This window comes from Hyaena hyaena, unplaced genomic scaffold (genome assembly GCF_003009895.1).
Source record: "Hyaena hyaena isolate Hyena2069 unplaced genomic scaffold, ASM300989v1 scaffold_77, whole genome shotgun sequence".
Taxonomy (NCBI): domain Eukaryota; kingdom Metazoa; phylum Chordata; class Mammalia; order Carnivora; family Hyaenidae; genus Hyaena; species Hyaena hyaena.
In genome coordinates, this window is record NW_024080708.1 from 3,127,515 (window position 1) to 3,148,160 (window position 20,646).

The 20,646-nt window shown below is 38.6% G+C and overlaps 1 protein-coding gene across 1 annotated transcript; it reads left to right on the forward strand.

Annotated features, from left to right (window-relative positions):
• Positions 1–18,687: 18,687 nt before the first annotated feature.
• On the forward strand, positions 18,688–18,979 carry LOC120232670 (40S ribosomal protein S27-like). The gene has a single exon (XM_039233518.1). It carries the CDS (start codon positions 18,717–18,719, stop codon positions 18,963–18,965), a length of 249 nt encoding a protein of 82 aa, XP_039089449.1. The 5' UTR covers positions 18,688–18,716; the 3' UTR covers positions 18,966–18,979.
• The last annotated feature ends 1,667 nt before the right edge of the window (positions 18,980–20,646 follow it).

Sequence of the window (20,646 nt, forward strand, 5' to 3'; positions counted from 1 at the left end):
CAGGAAACCAACCACCAATACTTTGAAAGAAGTGACATGGTCTTTATGCACTTATGATGTTTAACACAGTGACTTGTTGGCTAAAGCACTAGCACTGCAGTTTGTACTTTAGGTAATTACGCACAGTTAATATACTGTGGTAACTTAAATTTGAACTGTGCTGTTGGGGGACTGATGGTAACTGACATTTGTTCATATAAAAATCATGTAAAATGAGGATTGTTGATAATGACTACTGTTGTTCTTCCAGAGAAATGTCTGGGTTCCTGCCCAATTATCTACAGTGGAAGTTAATAACTATCTTACAGTGAGTAAGCCTTAGAAGAATTTTCATTTTAAAATACAGACAACAGGGAAGCCTGGGTGGCTCAGTCAGTTACGTGCCGACTTTGGCTCAGGTCATGATCTCACAGTTTGTGAGTTCGAGGCCGGCAAGAGCACGAGCAGGGGGGTGCAGAGAGAGAGGGAGACACAGAATCCAAAGCAGGCTCCAGGCTCTGAGCTGTCAGCACAGAGCCCGGTGTGGGGCTTAAATTCACAAACCATGAGATCGTGACCTGAGCCGAAGTCGGACCCTTAACCGACTGAGCCACCCAGGCGCCCCAAAAATTATTTAAAAATAAAAACAAAAATAAAACATAGACAACAAACGATCACCAGGCAGTTGAGGAAAGGCTTTAATATGAAAGGATGGAGAGAGAGAACTCAAAGAAAACAGAGACAATGTATAGATCAGAAAACGTTTTAAAAAAACAGTGATTAATATCCTTATAGAGTTAACATTTTTCATGCAATAAACAGAAATAGGATTCTTAAAAGGAAAAAGAATACAGAATAAGAAAGAGCTATTAGAAATCAAAAACAGTGTAACTGGAATCTTGAAAATCACTAGAGGAGTTGTAAGATAAAGACTCTTACCCAGAAAGTAAAGCAAAAAGGTAGTCATGGGAAATCAGAGAAAAAAGAAACATTAAAGAATTGATCCAGATGGCCAAAATTTAATCAATAGGAGTCCTAGGAAGAGAATAGAGAGAAAAACGTATAGAAGAAAACAAGCAATATAAATTTCCCAGGAATGAAGGATTTGAGGGTCCAGATTGCAAGGATCCAACAAGTGCCAAAGTGCTCAACAAAGTGCTCAGTTAATGCAAAAGGACCTAAACTATGACAGCATCGTAAGAACTCAGAACATAAGGAATAAATAAAAGACCATAGAAGCTTTCAGAAAGAAAAAAACAGATTACATACAAAGGAATGGAGAATCAGAATGGCATCAGACTTTTCAACAGCCACACTGCAAGTTAGAAATTAACAGGAAACTGTTTTCAAAATTCTAGAGGAAATTCTTTTTAAATAAGAATTTTATATCTGGGAAAAGAGGCAAGATGGCAGAGAAGTAGGGAGCTCTGTACATTTCACTCACCCCCATCTCTCAAACAGAGAAGGCCTGAAAGCCATAGGACACTGAACCGCAGGAGTCTGGGAGGAAAAGAGACAGAGTTGACTAAAAAGACAACCTCATAGGTGCATGAGTGCAAACTGAGGAGGATAAAAATGGGCTGAGACCTAGAGACACGGAGGGAGGGGAAAGAACCCCCTTTGTGGGGAGCCGCAGAGAGTCAAGGGGAGGAGAAAGAGTGGCTAAAACTGCTGATAGAACTGTCCCTGGAGAAGAGAAAACCTCGGCCTGGGACAGAGAGGGATCCTATTTCTAGCTGTGGTGCTTTCTTTGGGCTGGGTGACCCGGTACCAGGGGGTGCCCGGAGAAACTGCTCCGCTGCTCTCCTGGCTCCATCCCTGGCTGGGAAGCGTCCTGGCCTGTGGGATTACTTTTTGGGCAGTATCAATAAAGCTAGTGGACTCATATCTGGAAATGAGGCGGGACTTGGGACATAGAACACAGCCCACCTTGACTATGCCCAGGTCACAGGGAGATCAGACCCAAAAGAGTGATTTGCAAAGCTTGGTTCGAGAAGGGACTGGGGTGCCTCCATTTTTCTCCCCACAACCACCAAGGCGGGACCTCAGAGAGCAGCCTGCAGGAACACAGTGGAAGCTGAGACCTGCCTACACCAAACCATGCCCATCCCCACTCTATAGAGAGCTGCTTGCATTTTTTTTTTTTTTTACAGGAGCCTGGGGCAGGACCAACATGGATGCACTGCCGTGATTAATTCGAGATCGATTCTTTCTATTCCGATATATTTTCCCTTGTCTCATTCGTATCCCTCCCCTCTGCTGGACTGGGCACTCTGGTCGTTGGTTTGCTTAAACAGTCACATTTAATCCATTCTCTAGATGTATATTCTACACCTCCACCATTACGTTTCTATCTTTCTTTCTGGAGTAATCAGACTATATAGTTTCTCTGAGTAACATCATCTTTGTTTCTTTTTCCTTGCCTCCTACCATATTCTCCTTTCTCTCTCTCTGAATTGAGCCTTTTAGTCTCTCTACCTGGTCATTGTCCAATTTCACTTTCTCCATGCCCCTGTCATTTCTCTCTTTGTATATGTTCTTCCATCACCACCGCATACACCCTGGTCTTTATCTGTAGCTGGGAATTCTGGTTTTATGCTTTTAGACTGTCCTTTGTCTTTGGGTTTTTTTCATTTTTATTTCTGTTTCTTTTTCCCTTTTGGTTTGCATGTTTGTTGGATTTGTCTGTGCATTTGTGTGCCTTTGTTCCCTGTGTGTCTGTCTGTTTGTTTTCCTTTCCAGGGCTACCTCAAGAAACAAGCCAAAGTACACATGGTGGAGAGTCCCAAATACCACTATGAGTTATTTGGAAATAAAATAACCAAAGTCTCAACAAGAGAGACCAAGAGACACCATTCAGAGAACACTTCCTGAACGGACAGGCCCTGGATAGTCAATGAGCCTTCTTTAATATAGCAGTACTCACAGGTGCAGAGTACATAAGATGCTTTTAAAATCAACAAGAGACAGAAATCTAGCAAAATGATGAAATGGAAGGACTCTTCTCTAAAATTCCAGGAAGAAACGACTGCTAAAGAACTGCTCAAAACAGAAATAAGCAACATAACTGAACAAGAATTTAGAACAATAGTCATAAAATTAATTGCTGGGCTTGAAAAAGGCATGGAAGACATCAGAGAAACTGTTGCTACAAAGACTATGGAGCTTAAAAATAGTTGTGATGAATTAAAAAATGCTATAAATGAGGTGCATAATAAAATGGATGTGTACAATAAGTCAGGCAGAGAAGGACAGCTATCTTATGTTTGCACGTATAGGAGGATTAGGAGGAACTTAACAGAGGACTGTGGGGGAGAAGAAGGGGGGAAATGGGGTGGAGACGGAGGGAGGCAAACCATGAGAGACTTGAATATTGGTAACAAACTGAGGACTGATGGGTATGGGGGGAGGGGAGGGGGGTTAATGTGCATGGAGGAGGGCACTTGTGGGGATGAGCACTGGGTGTTATATGGAAACCAATTTGACAATAAACTATTTAAAAAAAAAAAAGGGGGGGGGGAGCCAAAAAAAGAGAGATGAGAGATAAGCTCATCCAGGAGCATAAAAGGAAAGTTCGAGAACTGAGTGATGCAATCAAATGGAACAATATCCGTATCACAGAAATTCTAGAAGAGGAAGAGAGAAAGAAAGGTGTTCAAGGAGTACTTGAACAAATTATACCTGAGAACTTTCCCAATCTGGGGAAGGAAACAGGCATTGAAATCCAAGAGGCACAGAGAACTCCCCTCAGATGGAACTTGAATCAATAGTCTACATTACATATCATAGGGAAGCTGGCAAAATATAAGGACAAAGAGGTAATTCTGAAAGCAGCTTGGGAGAAAAGGGCCCTAACATACAAAGGGAGACCTATCAGAGTGGTAACAGACCTGTCTACTGAAATTTGGCAGGTCAGAAAGGAACGGCAGTAAATCTTCAATGTGATGAAAAGAAAAAATATGCAGCCAAGAATCCTCTATCCAGCAAGCCTGTCATTCAGAATAGAAGGAGAGATAAAAGTCTTCCCAAATAAAAAAAAATTGAAAGAATTCATCACCACTAAACCAGCCCCACAAGAAATCCTGAGGGGGACTCTATGAGGGAAATGTTGCAAGGAACGCAAGGTACCAGAGACATCACTATAAACATGAATCATACAGAGAACACAGTGACTCTAAACCCATATTTTTCAGTAATAACACTGAATGCAAATGGACTAAATGCTCCAATCAAAAGACATAGGGTAGCAGAATAGATAAAAAACCAAAATCCATCTATTTGCTGTCTATAAGAGACTCATTTTAAACCTGAGGACACCTTCGGATTGGAAGTAAGGTGATGGAGAAATATCTATCATGCTACTGGAAGTCGAAAGAAAGCTGGAGTAGCCATACTTATATCAGACAAACTGGACTTTAAAGTAAAAGCAGTAACAAGAGATGAAAAAGGGCATTATATAATAATTACAGGGTCTATGCATCCGGAAGAGCTAACAATTACAAATGTCTACATACTGAATATGGAGGCACCCAAATACATAAAACAATTAATCACAGGCAGAAACAAATTTATGGATAAGAATGTGCTAATAGCATGGGACTTTAATACTCCACTTACAGCAATGGCTAGATCAACTAGACAGTAAATCAGTAAAGAAACAATGGACTTAGGGGCGCCTGGGTGACTCAGTCAGTTAAGCGTCCGACTTCAGATCAGGTCATTATCTCATGGTTCGTGGGTTCGAGCCCCGCGTTGGGCTCTGTGCTGACTGCCAGCTCAGAGCCTGGAGCCTGATCTGGATTCTGTGTCTCCCTCTCTCTCTCTCTCTCTCTCTCTCTTTTTTTTTTAAATGTTTTATTTATTTCTAGGAGAGACAGAGAGAGACAGCGTGAGCAGGGGAGGGTCAGAGAGAGAGGGAGTCACAGACTGAAACAGGCTCCAGGCTCTGAGCTGGCAGTAAGCACAGAGCCCGAAGCAGGGCACGAACCCACAAACCGCGAGATCATGACCTAAGCAAAAGTCAGACGCTTAAACGACTAAGCCACCCAGGTGCCCCCCTCTCTCTCTGATCCTCCCCTGCTCACGTTGTCTCTCTCCCTCTCTCTCAAAGCTAAATAAAAAAATTTTTTTAAATTAAAAAAAAAAAACAATGGACTTGAATGACACGTTGGACCAGATGGATTTGACAGATATATTTAGAGCTCTACATCCTGAGGCCATGGAATTCACTTTCTTTTCAAGTGTGCATAGCACATTCTCCAAGATAGATCACATACTGGGTCATAAAGCAGCCCTCAATAAATATAAAAGAATTGAGACCATACCATGCACACTTTCAGATCACAATGCTATGAAACTCGAAATCAATCACAGGAAGAAGTCTGGAAAACCTCCAAAAACATGGAGGTTAAAGAACACCCTACTAAAGAATGAATGGGTCAATCAGGCAATTAGAGAAGAAATTAAAAAATATATGAAAATGAAAATACAACAATCCAATCTCTTTGGGATGCGGCAAAGGCAGTCCTAAGAGGAAAGTGCATTGCACTCCCGGCCTATTTCAAGAAATTAGAAAAAGCTCAAGTGTAAAATCTAAAAGCGCACCTAAAGGAACCAGAAGGAGAGCAACAAGAGCACCCCAAACCCCAAACCCAGTAGGAGAAGAGAAACAATAAAAATCAGGGAAGAAATAATCAATATAGAATCCAAAAAAACAGTCAAACAGATGAATGAAACCAAGAGTTGATTGTTTGGAAAAATAAACAAAACTGATAAACTTATAGCCAGGCATCTCAAAAACTAAAGAGAGAACACCCAAATAGATAAAATCATGAATAAAAATGGATTTATTACAACCAATCCCTCAGAAATACAAGCAATTATCAGGGAATACTATGAAAAATTATATGCCAACAAACTGGACAATTTAGAAGAAATGGACAAATTTCTAAACACACACCCATTACCAAAATTCACATGGGAAGAGATAGAAAATCTGAACAGACCCATAAATAGTGATGAAACTGAATCAGTTCTCAAAAATCTCCAACAAAAAAGAGCCCTGGGCCAGATTGGTTCTCTGGGGAATTCTACCAGACATTTAAATCAGAGTAAATACCCATGCTTCTCAGGCTATTCCAAAAAATAAAAATGGAAGGGAAACTTCCGGACTCATTTTCTGAAGCCAGCATCACTTTGATTCCCAGGCCAGACAGAGACCCAGCAAAAAAAGAGAACTACAGGCCAATATCCTTGATGAATACGGATGCAACATTCCTCAACAAGATACCTGCAAATAGTATTCAAGAGCACATAAAAAGAATGATCCACCATGATCAAGTGGGATTCATTCCTGGAATACAGGGCTTGTTCAGTATTCACAAATCAATCATTGTGATACATCACATTCACAAAAGAAAAGATAAAAACCATCTGATCCTGTCGATAGATGCAGGAAAAGCATTTGACAAAATACAGCATCCCTTCTTATATAAGACCTTCAAGAAAGTCGGGATAGAAGGAACTTACTTAAACATCATAAAAGTCATTTATGAGAGGCCCTCAGCTAATATCATCCTCAATGGGGAAAAGCTTTCTCTTGAGACCAGGAACAGGACAGGGATGTCCACTCTCACCACTGTTGTTTAACATAGTGCTGCTGGAAGTCTTAGCATCAGCATTCAGACAACAAAAGGAAATAAAAGGCATCAGAATTAGCAAAGAAGTCAAACTTTCACTTTTCACAGACGACATGATACTCTACACAGAAAACCCGACAGACTCCACCAGAAGCCTACTAGAACCGATCCATGAATTCAGCTAAGTCGCAGGGTACAAAATCAACATACAGAAATTGGTTGCATTTTTATACACCAATAATAAAGGAACAGAAAGAGAAATCAAGAAACTGATCCCATTCACAATTGCACAAAAAAAACATAAAATACCTACGAATAAACCTAACCAAAGATATCAGAGATCTGTATGATGAAAACTATAGAAAACTTATGAAGGAAATTGAAGAAGACACAAAGAAATGGAAAAACATTCCATGCTCATGGATTGGAAGAATAAATATTGTTAAAATGTCATTACTACCCAAAGCAATCTATACATTCAATGCAATCCCAATCAAAATTGCACAGCATTTTTCTCAAAACTAGAACAAACTATCCTAAAATTTGTATGGAACCACTAAAGACCCCAAATAGCCAAAGTAATATTGAAGATGAAAACCAAAACGGGAGGCATCACCATCCCAGACTTTAGCCTCTACTACAAAGCTGTCATCATCAAGACAGTATGGTATTGGCACAAAAACAGACACATAGACCAATGGAATCGAATTGAGAACTCAGAATTGGACCCAAAAGTATACAGCCAACTGATCTTTGACAAAACAGGAAAGAGTATCCAATGGGAAAAAGGCAGCCTCTTTAACAGATGGTGTTGGGAGAACTGGACAGCAACATGCAAAGGAATGAAACTAGATCATGTTCTCACACCATACACAAAAATAAACTCAAAATGGATAAAGGACCTGAATGTGAGACAGGAAACCATCAAAACCCTAGAGGAGAAAGCAGGAAACAACCTCCTTGACCTCCACCGCAGCAATTTCTTACTTGACACATCCCCAAAAGCAAGGGAATCAAGAGCAAAAATGAACTCTTGGGACCTCATCAAGATTAAAAGCTTCTTCACGATAAAGGAAACAATCCATAAAACTAATAGGCAACCGACAGAATGGGAAAAGATAGTTGCAAATGACATATCAAATAAAGGGTTAGTATCCAAAATCTATAATGAACTCACCAAACTCCACACCCGAAAAATAAATAATCCAGTGAAGAAATGGGCTGAAGACTTGAACAGACACTTCTCCAAAGAGGACATCCGGATGGCCAACAGACACATGAAACGATGCTCAGCATCCCTCCTCATCATCAGGGAAATACAAATCAAAACCACACTGAGATACCACCTCACGCCGGTCAGAGTGGCTAAAATGAACAAATCAGGAGACTCGAGATGCTGGCGAGGATGTGGAGAAACGGGCACCCTCCTACACTGTTGGTGGGAATGGAAACTGGTGCAGCCCCTCTGGAAAACAGTGTGGAGGTTCCTCAAAAATTTAACAATAGAACTCCCCTATGACCCAGCAATAGCACTCTAGGAATTTCCCCAAGGGATACAGGAGTGCTGATGCCTAGGGGCACATGGACCCCAGTGTTCACAGCAGCACTCTCAACAAGAGCCAAAACATGGAAAGAGCCTAAATGTCCATCAACTGATGAATGGATCGAGAAGATGAAGTTTATCTATACAATGGAATACTACATGGCAATGAGAAAGAATGAAATCTGGCCATGTGTAGCAACGTGGATGGAACTCGAGGGTGTCATGCTTAGCAAAATAAGTCAGGCAGAGAAAGATAGATAGCATATGTTTTCACTTATAAGTGGATCAGGAGAAATTTAACAGAGGGCCAGGGGGAAGAGAAGGGAAAAAATAGTTGGCGAGAGGGATGGAGGCAAACCATGAGAGACTCTTGAATACTGAGAACAAACTGAGGGCTGATGAGGTGGGAGGGAGGGGAAGGGGGTGATGGGCATGGAGGAGGGTACTTGTTGGGATGAGCACTGGGTGTTATATGGAAACCAACTTGACAATATACTATGAAAGAAAAAGATAATAAATAATAAATACTTTTAAAAAATTAAAAAGAATTTTATATCCAAGAAAGCTATTAATCAAGATTTGGAGTAGAATAAAAAATTTTTCGGTCCTGCCAAGTCTTAGAAAACGTAATTCTGGTGTACCCTCTCTCAGGAAGTGACTGGACGAAGGCCTTCAGGAGGCATGAACATTTGGGATCCAGGAATTAAGCCTCATCATAGAAGGGGAATGAAAGGAAGCACTGAGATAAGAACTGTGCAGCAGGCCTAGAGGGCAATCAGTCCAAATTGGACCAAGAAGATAGAGACCTGCAAGACAAATGTCTCCATTAAAAAAAAAATGGAACTGGAGCCATCTGGGTGGCTCAGTTGGTTAAGTGTCTGACTCTTGATTTCAGCTTAGGTCATGATCTCACAGTTCATGCGATCTAGCCCCACACTGGGCTCTATGCTGACAGTGCAAAGCCTGCTTGGGTTTCTCTCTCTCCCTCCCTCCTTGTTCCTTCTTCTCTTTCTCTCTCTCAAATAAACATGAAAAAAAAATGGAACTTATGGAATCCCAGATGTCTTCAACAATGTAAAAAACAATATTCTTGGGAAAGAGAAATTTTAAAAATATGGATAATAGACATAGAAAACCAACAAAATTTTAAAAAGGACAAACTCACACTATGGAGAAAAAGGGATGTAGAAAAAAGGAAATATAATCATAGCATACTACTTGGCTCCGCAGTGAAAGATATTGACATAGTCACAATAATGTAAATAATAAGTATCAATTTAAACCATGATTGTGAGGTAGCTCTATTGGAAGTATAGAAGATAGGAAGTCTGTGTGTGTGTGTGTGTGTGTGTGTGTGTGTTTGAGAAAGAGTGCGAGCAGGGGAGAGAGGCAGAGGGAGAGAGAGAGAGAGAGAGAGAGAGAGAATCTTAAGCAGGTTCCATGCTCAGCATGGAGACTGACACAGAGCTCAATCTTACAACCCTGGAATCATGACCTGAGCCAAAATCAAAAGTCAGATGCTCAACTGAATGAGCCACCCAGGCGCCCTTGTGTGTGTAGTGTTTTAAAGAGCAAAACTCTTTTTTTTTTTGTTCCCTATTATTAAAATATTCCTTTTCTTTTGGGTCATTTAACTCTAACATGTTGAGAAATAAGTGAATTTGGCAAGGTTGCAGGGCTCAAAATAAATATATAAAAATTAATTGTATTCTGATAAAATGTTTATTCTCTGCAAATTCATTTATACATCCAATGCATTCCCAATTAATATCCCAGCGGAGTTTTTGGTAGAAATTGACAAGATGATTTTAAAATTCATATGAAAATTTCAAGGACCTAGAATATAAAAAGTTACGTTGAAAAAAGAACAAAGTTGGGGTATTTATACTACCTGATTTCAAGTCTTCCTACTAAACTATACTAATCTAGACAGTGTGGTATTGATGTAAGAATAGCTATACAGATTAGTTGACATAAAAGCATACATATACACACAAACATATATATTCCATTGATGCAAAATGTAATATATATAAATTCAACATATATAAATTATATATATAAAACTTATTTTTGACAAAGTTACCAAAGTAATGCAACAGGGAAAATAAACTCTTTTTAACAAATAGAGCTGGATCAACTGGATATATTAATGTAAAAACTGAACCTCTACTACTATCTCACCCTGGACACAACAATTAAGTTAAATGGATCATATGTCAAAACAGAAACCCTAAAATTATAGAACTTTAGGAGAAAAATAGGAGGAGAACATATAATGTTGAGGAAGACAAGAGCCTCTTATAACACAAAAACACAAACCATAAAAGAAAAATTAATACATTGGTCTTCATCAAAATTAAAATTTTTTTTTTCTCTTCAAAGACATCATTAAGAAAATGAAAAGACAAGGGGTGCCTGGGTGGTTCATTTGGTTGAATGTCTGCCTTTTGATTTAGGCCCAGGTCATGATCTCATGGTTGTGAGATCAAGTCCCCCATTGGGCTTGGCTCTGGAGATGGAGCCTGCTTAAGATTCTCTCTCTCCCTACCATGAGAGACTCTTGGATACTGAGAAGAAACTGAGGGCAGATGGGGTGGGGAGAGTGGGAGGGGGGTGATGGGCATGGAGAAGGGCACTTGTGGGGATGAGCACTGGGTGTTATATGGAAACCAACTTGACAATAAACTATTAAAAAGAAAAGATTCTCTCTCTCCCTGTCCCTCTGCCCCTTCCCATCCACCTCTGTCTCTCAAAAAAAAGAAAGAAAGAAAGAAAGAAAGAAAGAAAGAAAGAAAGAAAGAAAGAAAAAAGAAAAGAAAAAAAAAAAGAAAATGAAAAGATAAGCCACAAACTGGGAGAAAATATTCACAATACATAAATCAGATAAAGGACTTGTTTACAGAAGTTAGAAACACAACTCAACAGTAAGAAGACAACCCAATTTTTAAAAAGGGCAAAGGATTTGAACAGACACTTCACAGAAAAGATATGTGAATAGTAAAGAAACACATTAGAAGATAGTTTATATCATCAGTCATCAGAGAGTCGTACATTAAAACCACTATTCATGCAGCAGAATGGCTGAAGTTTAAAATATTGACCATATCAAGTGTTTATGAGAATGTGGAGAGAGCTTAGAGCTCTCATACAGTGCTAATGGCAATATAAAATAGTACAACCAATTTGGAAAACAGTTCAGAAATTTATGAAAAAGTAAACTTTCACTGGCTAAATGGCCTAGCTATTTCAGTTCTAGGTATTTACCCAAGAGAAATGGAAGCCTACGTCTATATGAAGACTTGTACACAAATATTCATAGCAGCTTTATTTGTAAAAGCCCCCAAATGGACACTCTCCAAATGTTCATCATTTGATGAAGGGAGAAACAAATTGTGGTAAATTCATATAACAGAATACTACTCATTAATTAAAAGGAACAAATCATTGGTATATTCATTTACATAGATGAATCTCAAAATCACTATGCTGAGTGAAAAAAATCCAGGCCAAAACAAGTATGTATTGAATGAGTCCATGAGTCCAAAACTATAGAAAACGCAAATTAAGATGCAGTGACAGAAAGCAGATCAGTACAGACCTGGAGATGAGGGTGGAGGGAGGAATGGATTGCAAATAGGCACAAGGAAACTTTTGGCGGGGGGATCATGGAAACATTTGTTATCTTCACTATGGTAATTGTTTTACAAGTATACATATATGTCAAAATTGAGTGAATTTCATACTCTAAATTTGGTAGTTTTGTGTATTTCAATTACATCTTTAGAAAGTTTTAAAATATTTTTTTAAAATATTTTATTGTCAAGTTGGTTTCCATATAACACCCAGCGCTCATTCCCACAAGTGCCCTCCTCCATGCCCATCACCCCCCTTCAGTTGAGTGTCGGACTTCAGCTCAGGTAATGATCTCGAGGTTGGTGAGTTCAAACTCCACATCCGGCTCTCTGCTATCAGAGCTGAGCCTGCTTTGGATCCTCTGTCTCCTCTGTCCATCCCCTGCTCATGTTCTCTCTCTCCCTCTCTCTCTCTTTCTCTTCTCTCTCTCTGCCTCTCAAATGTAAATAAGCATCTATTAGAAAGAAAGAAAGAAAGAAAGAAAGAAAGAAAGAAAGAAAGAAAGAAAGAAAGAAAGAAAGAAAGAAAGAAAGAAACTAAACTACTGGGGCATCCAGATGGCTCAGCCGGTTAAGTATCCAACTCTTGATTTTGGCTCAGGTCATGATCTTACAGTTCATAAGATCTAGCCCCGCATAGGGCTCTGGATTGACAGTGCAAAGCCTGCTTGGGATTCTCTCTCTCCCCCTCTCTCCCCCTCCCCCACTCATGCTCTCCCTTTCTCTCTCTTTCTATTTCTCTCAAAATAAATAAATAAACCTTAAAAAAAGAAATCAACTACTGAGACCCTAAAACATATATGAATCTCAAAATCATTATGCCAAGTGAAAGAAGTCAAGCACAACATAGTACATATTACATGATTCCATTTATACAAAACTCTAGAAAGACAAATCTAATCTATAGTGATTGCCTGAGGCTAGGATGGGCAGTGGAGATTAATTGAGAAGGAACGCAGTTGTATACATTTGTCAAAACTAATCAACTGTACACTCTAAAAGGGTGTGTTTTATTATGTGTAAATTATAGTTCAATGAAGTTAATTAAAAAAACCATCACTATTTTCAGGTAATAGGCCTGGTTATCAAAAAAACTCAAAATAATAATAAATTAGTAAATTTTAAAAATTAAACTTAAAATATAAAACAAACTATGAGGATGAGTGAATATAGCAAGGGCACTGTTAATGAGGTCAGCATACAAAAATCAATTGTACTTCTATATACCAGAATAAATAACCTGAGAGTGAAAATTTAAAAACTATACAATTACTCTGGATTGGATCTTAGAATAGAAAGAGGACATGAATGGAAAAGCTAGTAAAATCCAAATAAGGTCTGGAATTCAGTTAATAGTAATGTACCAACGACAGTTTCTTAGATCTGACAAAAGTGCCACAGAAATATAAGATGTAAACAATAGAACAAATTGTAAAGGGCTATCTAAGAACTCTCTGTACTGTCTCTGCAACTTTTCAGTAAATCTAAATTTAGTCCAAAATAGAAATTGTATTCCAAAATTTCTTAAAAATAAATAATAACATAAAACAAATTGACTTAAATTTGTATCCAATGATAGGCATATGCAAAAAACCTTAAAAATGGTAATTTCATTGGACACCTCCAGTGGGATATACCTTAAGGAGAAATATAATTACAAGCAAACAAACAACACACCATAACCCTTAGTGTATCAGCAAAAATAGTCATCCCACTTACCATCCAAATCCAATGTGCTGTTTTCAATCATTGTATTTTTAAGTTCTCTTACAAATAATTTGCAGAAGTAAGCATAAAGGCATAGTAAATAATAACTTTAAGAAAACATTTAAGAAGGATTTAAATGTAACATGTAATTTTGTATCAAGTAAGTTTGGGGACAGAAACATCATAAATGAGATAGAATGTGGTCACATGATCTCAGCCAAAAGGGATGGTTCCGGTCCATGTCATGGAATGTTGCATAATAAAGTACTTTCTGTTAAAAGACTGTCGTTCCTTTGTGTGTGTGTCTTTTGTTTTATTTTGTTTTGGGTATTTTTTTATCATTCCCTTTTGTCTTTAAAAAAGTTTTTTAATGTTTATTTTGGAGAGAGAGAGGGGGACAGAGCATGAGCAGGGGTGGGGGTGCAGAGAGAGAGACACACACACGCACAGAATCCTAAGCAGGCTCCAGGCTCTGAGCTGTCAGCACAGAGCCCCCATGCAGGGCTCAAACTCACGAACTATGAGATCATAACCTGAGCCCATGTTGGACACTTAACCTACTGAACCACCCAGGTGCCCCCCTTTTTCGTCTTTAGAAATATATTATTCACTTGTCAATTTTTGAGTCTGAGAAAATTCATCTAGGGTGTAGATCTTCAGCTGAAGACTCATAGTCTGAAATTTCACTTACACAATCAGTTTCCCTGCCATCATCTGAGGCTGGAGTGCTGTCATCTTTCTCATTATATTCACATTCTGATTCATCTAATAATTGTGAATCACTCTCCTCTTTCAATTTTCTTCTATTTGCCATTATGGGAAGAAATATTTTAAAAGTCTGTATTCACTAATGGGTTTATTAAAAGCTAAAAGCAGGCCACAAAACAAAAACAAACCTAAACCGTTTACAATTGCTTGAAAAACATTCAATACCAAAGAGCGAAACTGGGAAAATTATTCAAGGCCTCTAAATAGAAAGTTCGAAAACATGTTTGAGAGGAAGTAAATAAGACCTAAATAAATAGGTAGATTGTAAATGGATTGTAAGTCTCCATATTTTACAAGATTTCAGTTCTTGCTAATTTGATCTACAGATTCAAGATAATCCCAAGCATATCCCAGCAGGTTATTTTCATTTGTGGAAATTGACATGCCAGTTATAAAGTTTATAAGGAAATAAAAAGGGCCAAGAATAGGCAAGGCAATCCTAAAGAAAAAGAAAACAAAACATAATACCAGAAATTAAACTGTATCTAGCTACAATTATTGAAATAATGTAGTATTGACACAGGGATAAATAGACCAATGGATCTGTATAGAGAACGTAAAAACAACTTCACACTTACAGTCACCAGTTTTACATCATTAATGACATTGCAGTTCAATCTGGGGAAAGGGCAGTTTTTCAAAAGATGGTGTTAAATCACTTGATCATCCATTCAGGGGAAAATGTATGTTGACCCTTTTTTCTTACCATGCACAAAAATGAATTCCATATGGATTGCAGATATAAATGTGAAAGGTAAAATAATAAACCTTTCAAAAGAAAACTTGGAAAATATCTTGTAGTGTTCAACTTCTTTTTTTTTTAATGTTTATTTAATTTTGAGGCAGAGAGAATGTGTGAGCGGGGGAAGGGCAGAAAGAGAGTGAGACAGAGAATCCCAAGCCAGCTCCTTGCTGTCATCACAGAGCCTGATGCAGGGCTCAAACTCACAAGTAATGAGATCATGACCTGAGCTGAAACCAAGAGTTGGATGTTTAACTGACTGAGCCACCCAGGTGCCCCTATAGAGTGGTCACCTTCTATAAAGTTGGAACTCTTTGCGGCCAATCTGGGACAATTTGAACATCAAGGTAAATAATGATAGCAATGGATTATAACCCATAGAATAAAATAGGTATATATGTGTCCATGCTAATGTGTGTGTGTGTGTGTGTGTATTATATGTATAAGAATAAACAAAATGTCAGGGGAGGGGATAGCTCTTTCTTACAGAAGAATTCCAATTAATAGATGTGTAGAAGTAATAATAGAAATTGATAACCATTATTAGGCACATATCACAGTAATATTTATTGCATGCAAGAAACATTGATAGATGCTAAAAATAGTGGTCCAAAGTTTAAGGAGAAACAGTATATTCGCATAGCCTCAAAGTATCTCCCTTCAAAGGTTTATCAAAGGGCAAATAAAAAATTTCTAGTGGAAAAAGCTTGGCAGACACTACCTCATCCAAGTGATCAAGGTTACTATCACTAGAATGGGGCACATTGATATCAAGTACCTCCTGACATCACACACAGAGAAGGATACAACATCACCCCTATGGTATTCTTGTGTGAAAAAAAGCTTAACTTTAATATAATCATGAGAAAACCTCAGACAAACCCAAATTAGGAACATCCAGGAGACAAGTACCCTCTAAAAATGTTATGTTTATTGTATTAGTTTCTTATTGCTGCTGTAACAAATGATCATAAACTTAGTGCCTTAAAACCAAACACTTCTATGTCCTTATATTTCTAGAGGTCAGAAGTCTAAAGTCAAGGTGTCAGCAGGGCTGTGCTCCTTCTGGAGGCTCTAGAGAAGAATCTGTTTCCTTGCCTTTTCAGCTTCTTGAAGCTGCCCAGCATTCCTTGGTTAGTGACCCCTTCTTATGTTGCTCCACCATTTTACTTCTGTCGTCACATCTCCTACTCTGACTCTGATCTCCTGCCTGCCTCCCCCTTATAAGGACCTTTGTGATTACACTGGGCCCACTTGGCTAGTGCAGGGTAAACACCTCATCTCAAGACCCTTAATGAAATCACACCTGCAAAATCCCTTTTGACCTACATGATAACATTCACAGATTCTAGAGATAAGAACATGGACATCTTTGGGGGGTTTTATTCAACTTCCCACAGTCATGAAAAACAAAGACTGAGGAACTGTCATGGACTGGAGGAGACTAAGGAGACATGATACTTAAATACAGCTGGATCCAGGACCAGAAAAAGGTCAGCAGTGAGCCAACTGGCAAAATTTAAATAAGGTGTATAAATTAGTTAATAATAATGTATCAATGTTAATTTCCTGGTTTCTATAGTTGCACTATGGGCATATAATATGTTAACATTAGGGGAAGTTAGGTGAGGGGTGTACCGATTTCTCTGTAATATTTTTTGGTAACTTTTTCATAAGTCTACAATCATTTCAAAATAATTAAAAGAAAGATACAAATAACAACAACAAGCATCCACAATAAGATACCCTTATAATTTCACCAGAATGGCTAAAATGAAAGTAAAAAGACAATGCCAGCTGTTGGTGAGGATGAAGAGAAACTTGAATCATCATTCATCACTGGTGGGAGTATGTACACTGGTACAAACATTTGTCAAACCCTTTGGAGCATCGTCTTTTTTTTAAGTTTATTTCATTTTCAGACAGAGAGAGAGAAAGAGAGACTCTATTGAGAGAGCGGGAGAGAGAAGGAGAGAGCACAAGGAGGGGAGGGGCAGAGAGAGAGGGGAAGAGAATTCCGAGCGGGTTCTGCACTGTTAGTGCAGAGCCCGACACGGGGCTTGATCCCACAATCTAAACCGCCTTTGGCAGCATCTTCTAAAGCTAACTATATATGTATTCTCTGTGACTCAGCAATGCCATTTCTAAGCATATACCCAATAGAAGTGCATATATATTTACCAAAAGATATGTACATGGCTACTACTGCCCCTATGGTCTTGAAAGGGGAAGTGAGAAGGAGCTATCAACTGTCTTCAGACAGTGGGGGTCACTGCCACTGGGGGCGGGTGCAGTGGCAGAGCAGGGGTGCTGTGATTGTGAACGGGGGTGGGAGGGAGGGGGCACTGACTTGTACCAGCCAGAGGGAAAAAAATAAGAAGGAGAAAGAACCACCGAAAGCAGGGAAAAGTGGGAAAAGTTCAAAAGGACAAAAAAACAATAGAACTAGAGTGTTACTGTCAAAAAGCTGGAGCTACAAAGCTTGAAATTACCGCTGAAAAATACTAAAATGTTGGGCCCTTCATCACCTCCTTCTAAGGATACTGGAAGCAGCATGTCATATTCAGCCTGATATATGGCCCATCATTGTGTCAATTACTTTGCATGACTCCAAATTGATTCGCTTATAGTTCATTTGACCTTTAAATTGACCCTGGCTTTTTAATTCTGGTTTTTCTCCCTAGTTTTCACCACCCTATTTCCACCTATTTCTAGTTCCACCCACCTACTAAATACGATTGACTCATACATGTGAATTATATCATTATTTTTCATGTTTTTACTTCCTTGTCTCTCAACATTACTCTTAATTTGAACATTACAGCCTGAACATTTCAAAGAGGTTTAATATTTCTGTCACTTTTCAAACTTTAAAATATTATAACCACCTTCACAATCAACAGTTGCTTCATCCTGTGAATACCCCTCTATTAGGACAGTAGGCTGTATTTTGGGTTTTGTAGCCTTGTGAGATGTAGAAAACATGTACTAGGTCCAGGACAGAGTAGCATCAAAAGCTTGGGAAATAATACTAACAAAGAAAATGTCAAAGAACTTGGGCACCATGGCTTGTTGTACTTCAAGTAGGTGAATGGCTTTTGTGATAAAATACTGACAGGCTGTTTTCTAGTCTCACCGAAGAAAATAGCGGGGAGTAATTGTCTTAAATTGCAGAACATCATTTTCGTTAGATGCAAGGGAAAATTTTTGTGGTGTGGGGTTTTAGGAAGAAAGCTGAAGTCTCAGAGATTGGTAGTAAAGAATGGAGCGGTGAAGTGCAAAGTGCTTCAGGTGAATGGTGACAAAATAAAAAGTGCCAACTCCAGCTTGCCAGAAGTGTCACCACACACAAATCATTTAACTTCTGTGGCACTGTTTCCTCATCTCTAAGGTGACTTAATGAGCTTAAGATTTGGGTGTTTTTAACCCTATTGGATAGATTAGGCAGGGTCCCTGTTGACGGAAATTTCCCTGCAAGATTGATCACCAATTAACAAGATACCATTCAAGGTGATAATTACTGGGGTGTGATTTTTTTTTTTCCTTTTTCCTTATTTTGCTTGAGCAAAGTGTAGTGATACATTTTTTTTTCTTTTCTTTTTCTCTTCGAAATAGAATGTTTGTTATAGACTAACATCCCTTTTGGATATAGATGCAAAAATCCTCAACAAGCTTTCCGGTGGTGACAACCTCCTCACGACACCATGCCTCTTGTAAAGGACCTCCTTCACCAGTCCACAAAAGAGGAGAAGAGGAAGCACAAGAAGAAGCACCTGGTGCAGAGCCACAACTCCTACTTCATGGATGTGAAGTGCCCAGGATGTTACAAAATCACCACCATCTTTAGCCACGCACGAACAGTAGTTTTGTGTCTTGGCTGCTCCACTGTCCTTTGCCAGCCTACAGGAGGGAAAGCAAGGCTTACAGAAAGATGCTCCTTCAGGTGGAAGTAGCACTAGAAGCACCCTGAATCAAGATTAGTGGGAAACTATCCCAATAAACACATTTTGGATTAAAAACAGTCCTTGGCGTGCCTGGGTGGTTCAGTTGGTTAAGCATTTGACTTGATTTTGGCTCAGGGCATGATCTCACAGTCAGGAGACCAAGCCCTGTGTTGGGCTCTGTGCTAAGAGTAATGCCTGCTTGAGATTCTCTCTCTCTCTCTCTCTCTCCCCCTTCCTCTGCCTCTCTCTCCTGCTCATGCTTGCTCTTTCTCTCCCTCTCAAAAAAAAAAATCCTCAACAAAATACTAGCAAACAGAATCCAGCGGCATATTAAAAAGATAAAACACTATGACCAAGTGAGATTTATCCTAACAATGCAAGGGTGGTTCAACATAAGGAAATCAATCAATGTAAAATACTACATTAAAAGAAGGAAGAAAAATAAACTCATGATCTTCTCAATTGCATCAAAGGATGTGACTAAGAAAGTGAAAAGAAAACCTACAGAATGGAAGAAAATATTTGTAGATCATGTATCTAATAAGGTGCTAGTGTCTAGAACATCTGAAGAACTCTTACAACCCAACACTAAAAGACAAACAACCCAATTAAAAAATGGACAATGAATTAGAATAGACATTATCCAAAGAAGATATACAAATAGGCAACAAGCCCATCATTACAGAAATGCAAATCAAAACCACAATGAGGCAATGAAGTATCACTTCACATTCACTGGTATAGCTATTACAAAAAAAGAAAAGAAAAAGGAAACAAAAAGAAAAAAAAAAGAACAGAATGAATGTTGGTGAAGATGTGGGGAAATTGGAAGTCTCATACATTGCTAGTGGGAATGGAAAAGGGCTCAGCCAGTGAGCAAAACAAGTTGGTGGTTTCTCAAAAAAGTAAATGTAGAATCACCATATGACCCAACAATTTCATTTCTAGGTATATGTACAAAAGAACTGAAAAACAAGTAACAAACAAATACATGAGCACTCATGTTTATAAGAGTACTATTTACAATAGCCAAAAGGTGGTAAGAACCCAAATGTCCATCAATGAATGCACGGACAGATTGTGGTATATACATACAATGGAATATTATATAAGGCATGAAAAAGAATGAGGTAGTCATACACGCTACAACATGTGCACGACCCTCAAAAATGCTCTTCTCAGTGAAAAGAGGCCAAAACCAAAAGGTGACATATTGCATGATTCCAGTTATGAGAAATGTCCAGAATGTATATGAAATATCCAGAATAAATCTGTAGAGGATAAAGGCAGGTTAGTGGCTGTCAAGGGCAAAGACAGAGGGAAGGAAGAATGGAGAGCATCTGCTTAACATGCACAGGGTTTCCTTTTGGGGTGATAAAAATGGTTTGGAACAAAATAGAGGTGGTTGTTGCACAACATTGTGATCATACCAAATGCTACTGAATTGTTCACTTTAAAATGGTTAATTTTATATTATGCGAATTTTACCTCAAGAAGAAAAAGTTTTAAAAATAGAAAGCTTGAATTTGACTTGTTGCCTATCCACATATGTCCTGGAAAAAAAAAAAAGTTTCTGTCTAGTACTTAACTGCTGGCTTATTTTAAAGCAAACATTTAAGGAATGTGGACCTAAATGGGCTTATGGATTACCTGGAGAAGGAAAGTTATTTGGAGACTGGCACAGGGTATC

Coding starts and splice junctions, on each gene's coding strand:
- LOC120232670 (XM_039233518.1), top strand. CDS start 18,717: ATGCCTCTTGTAAAGGACCTCCTTCACCAGTCCACAAAAGAGGAGAAG.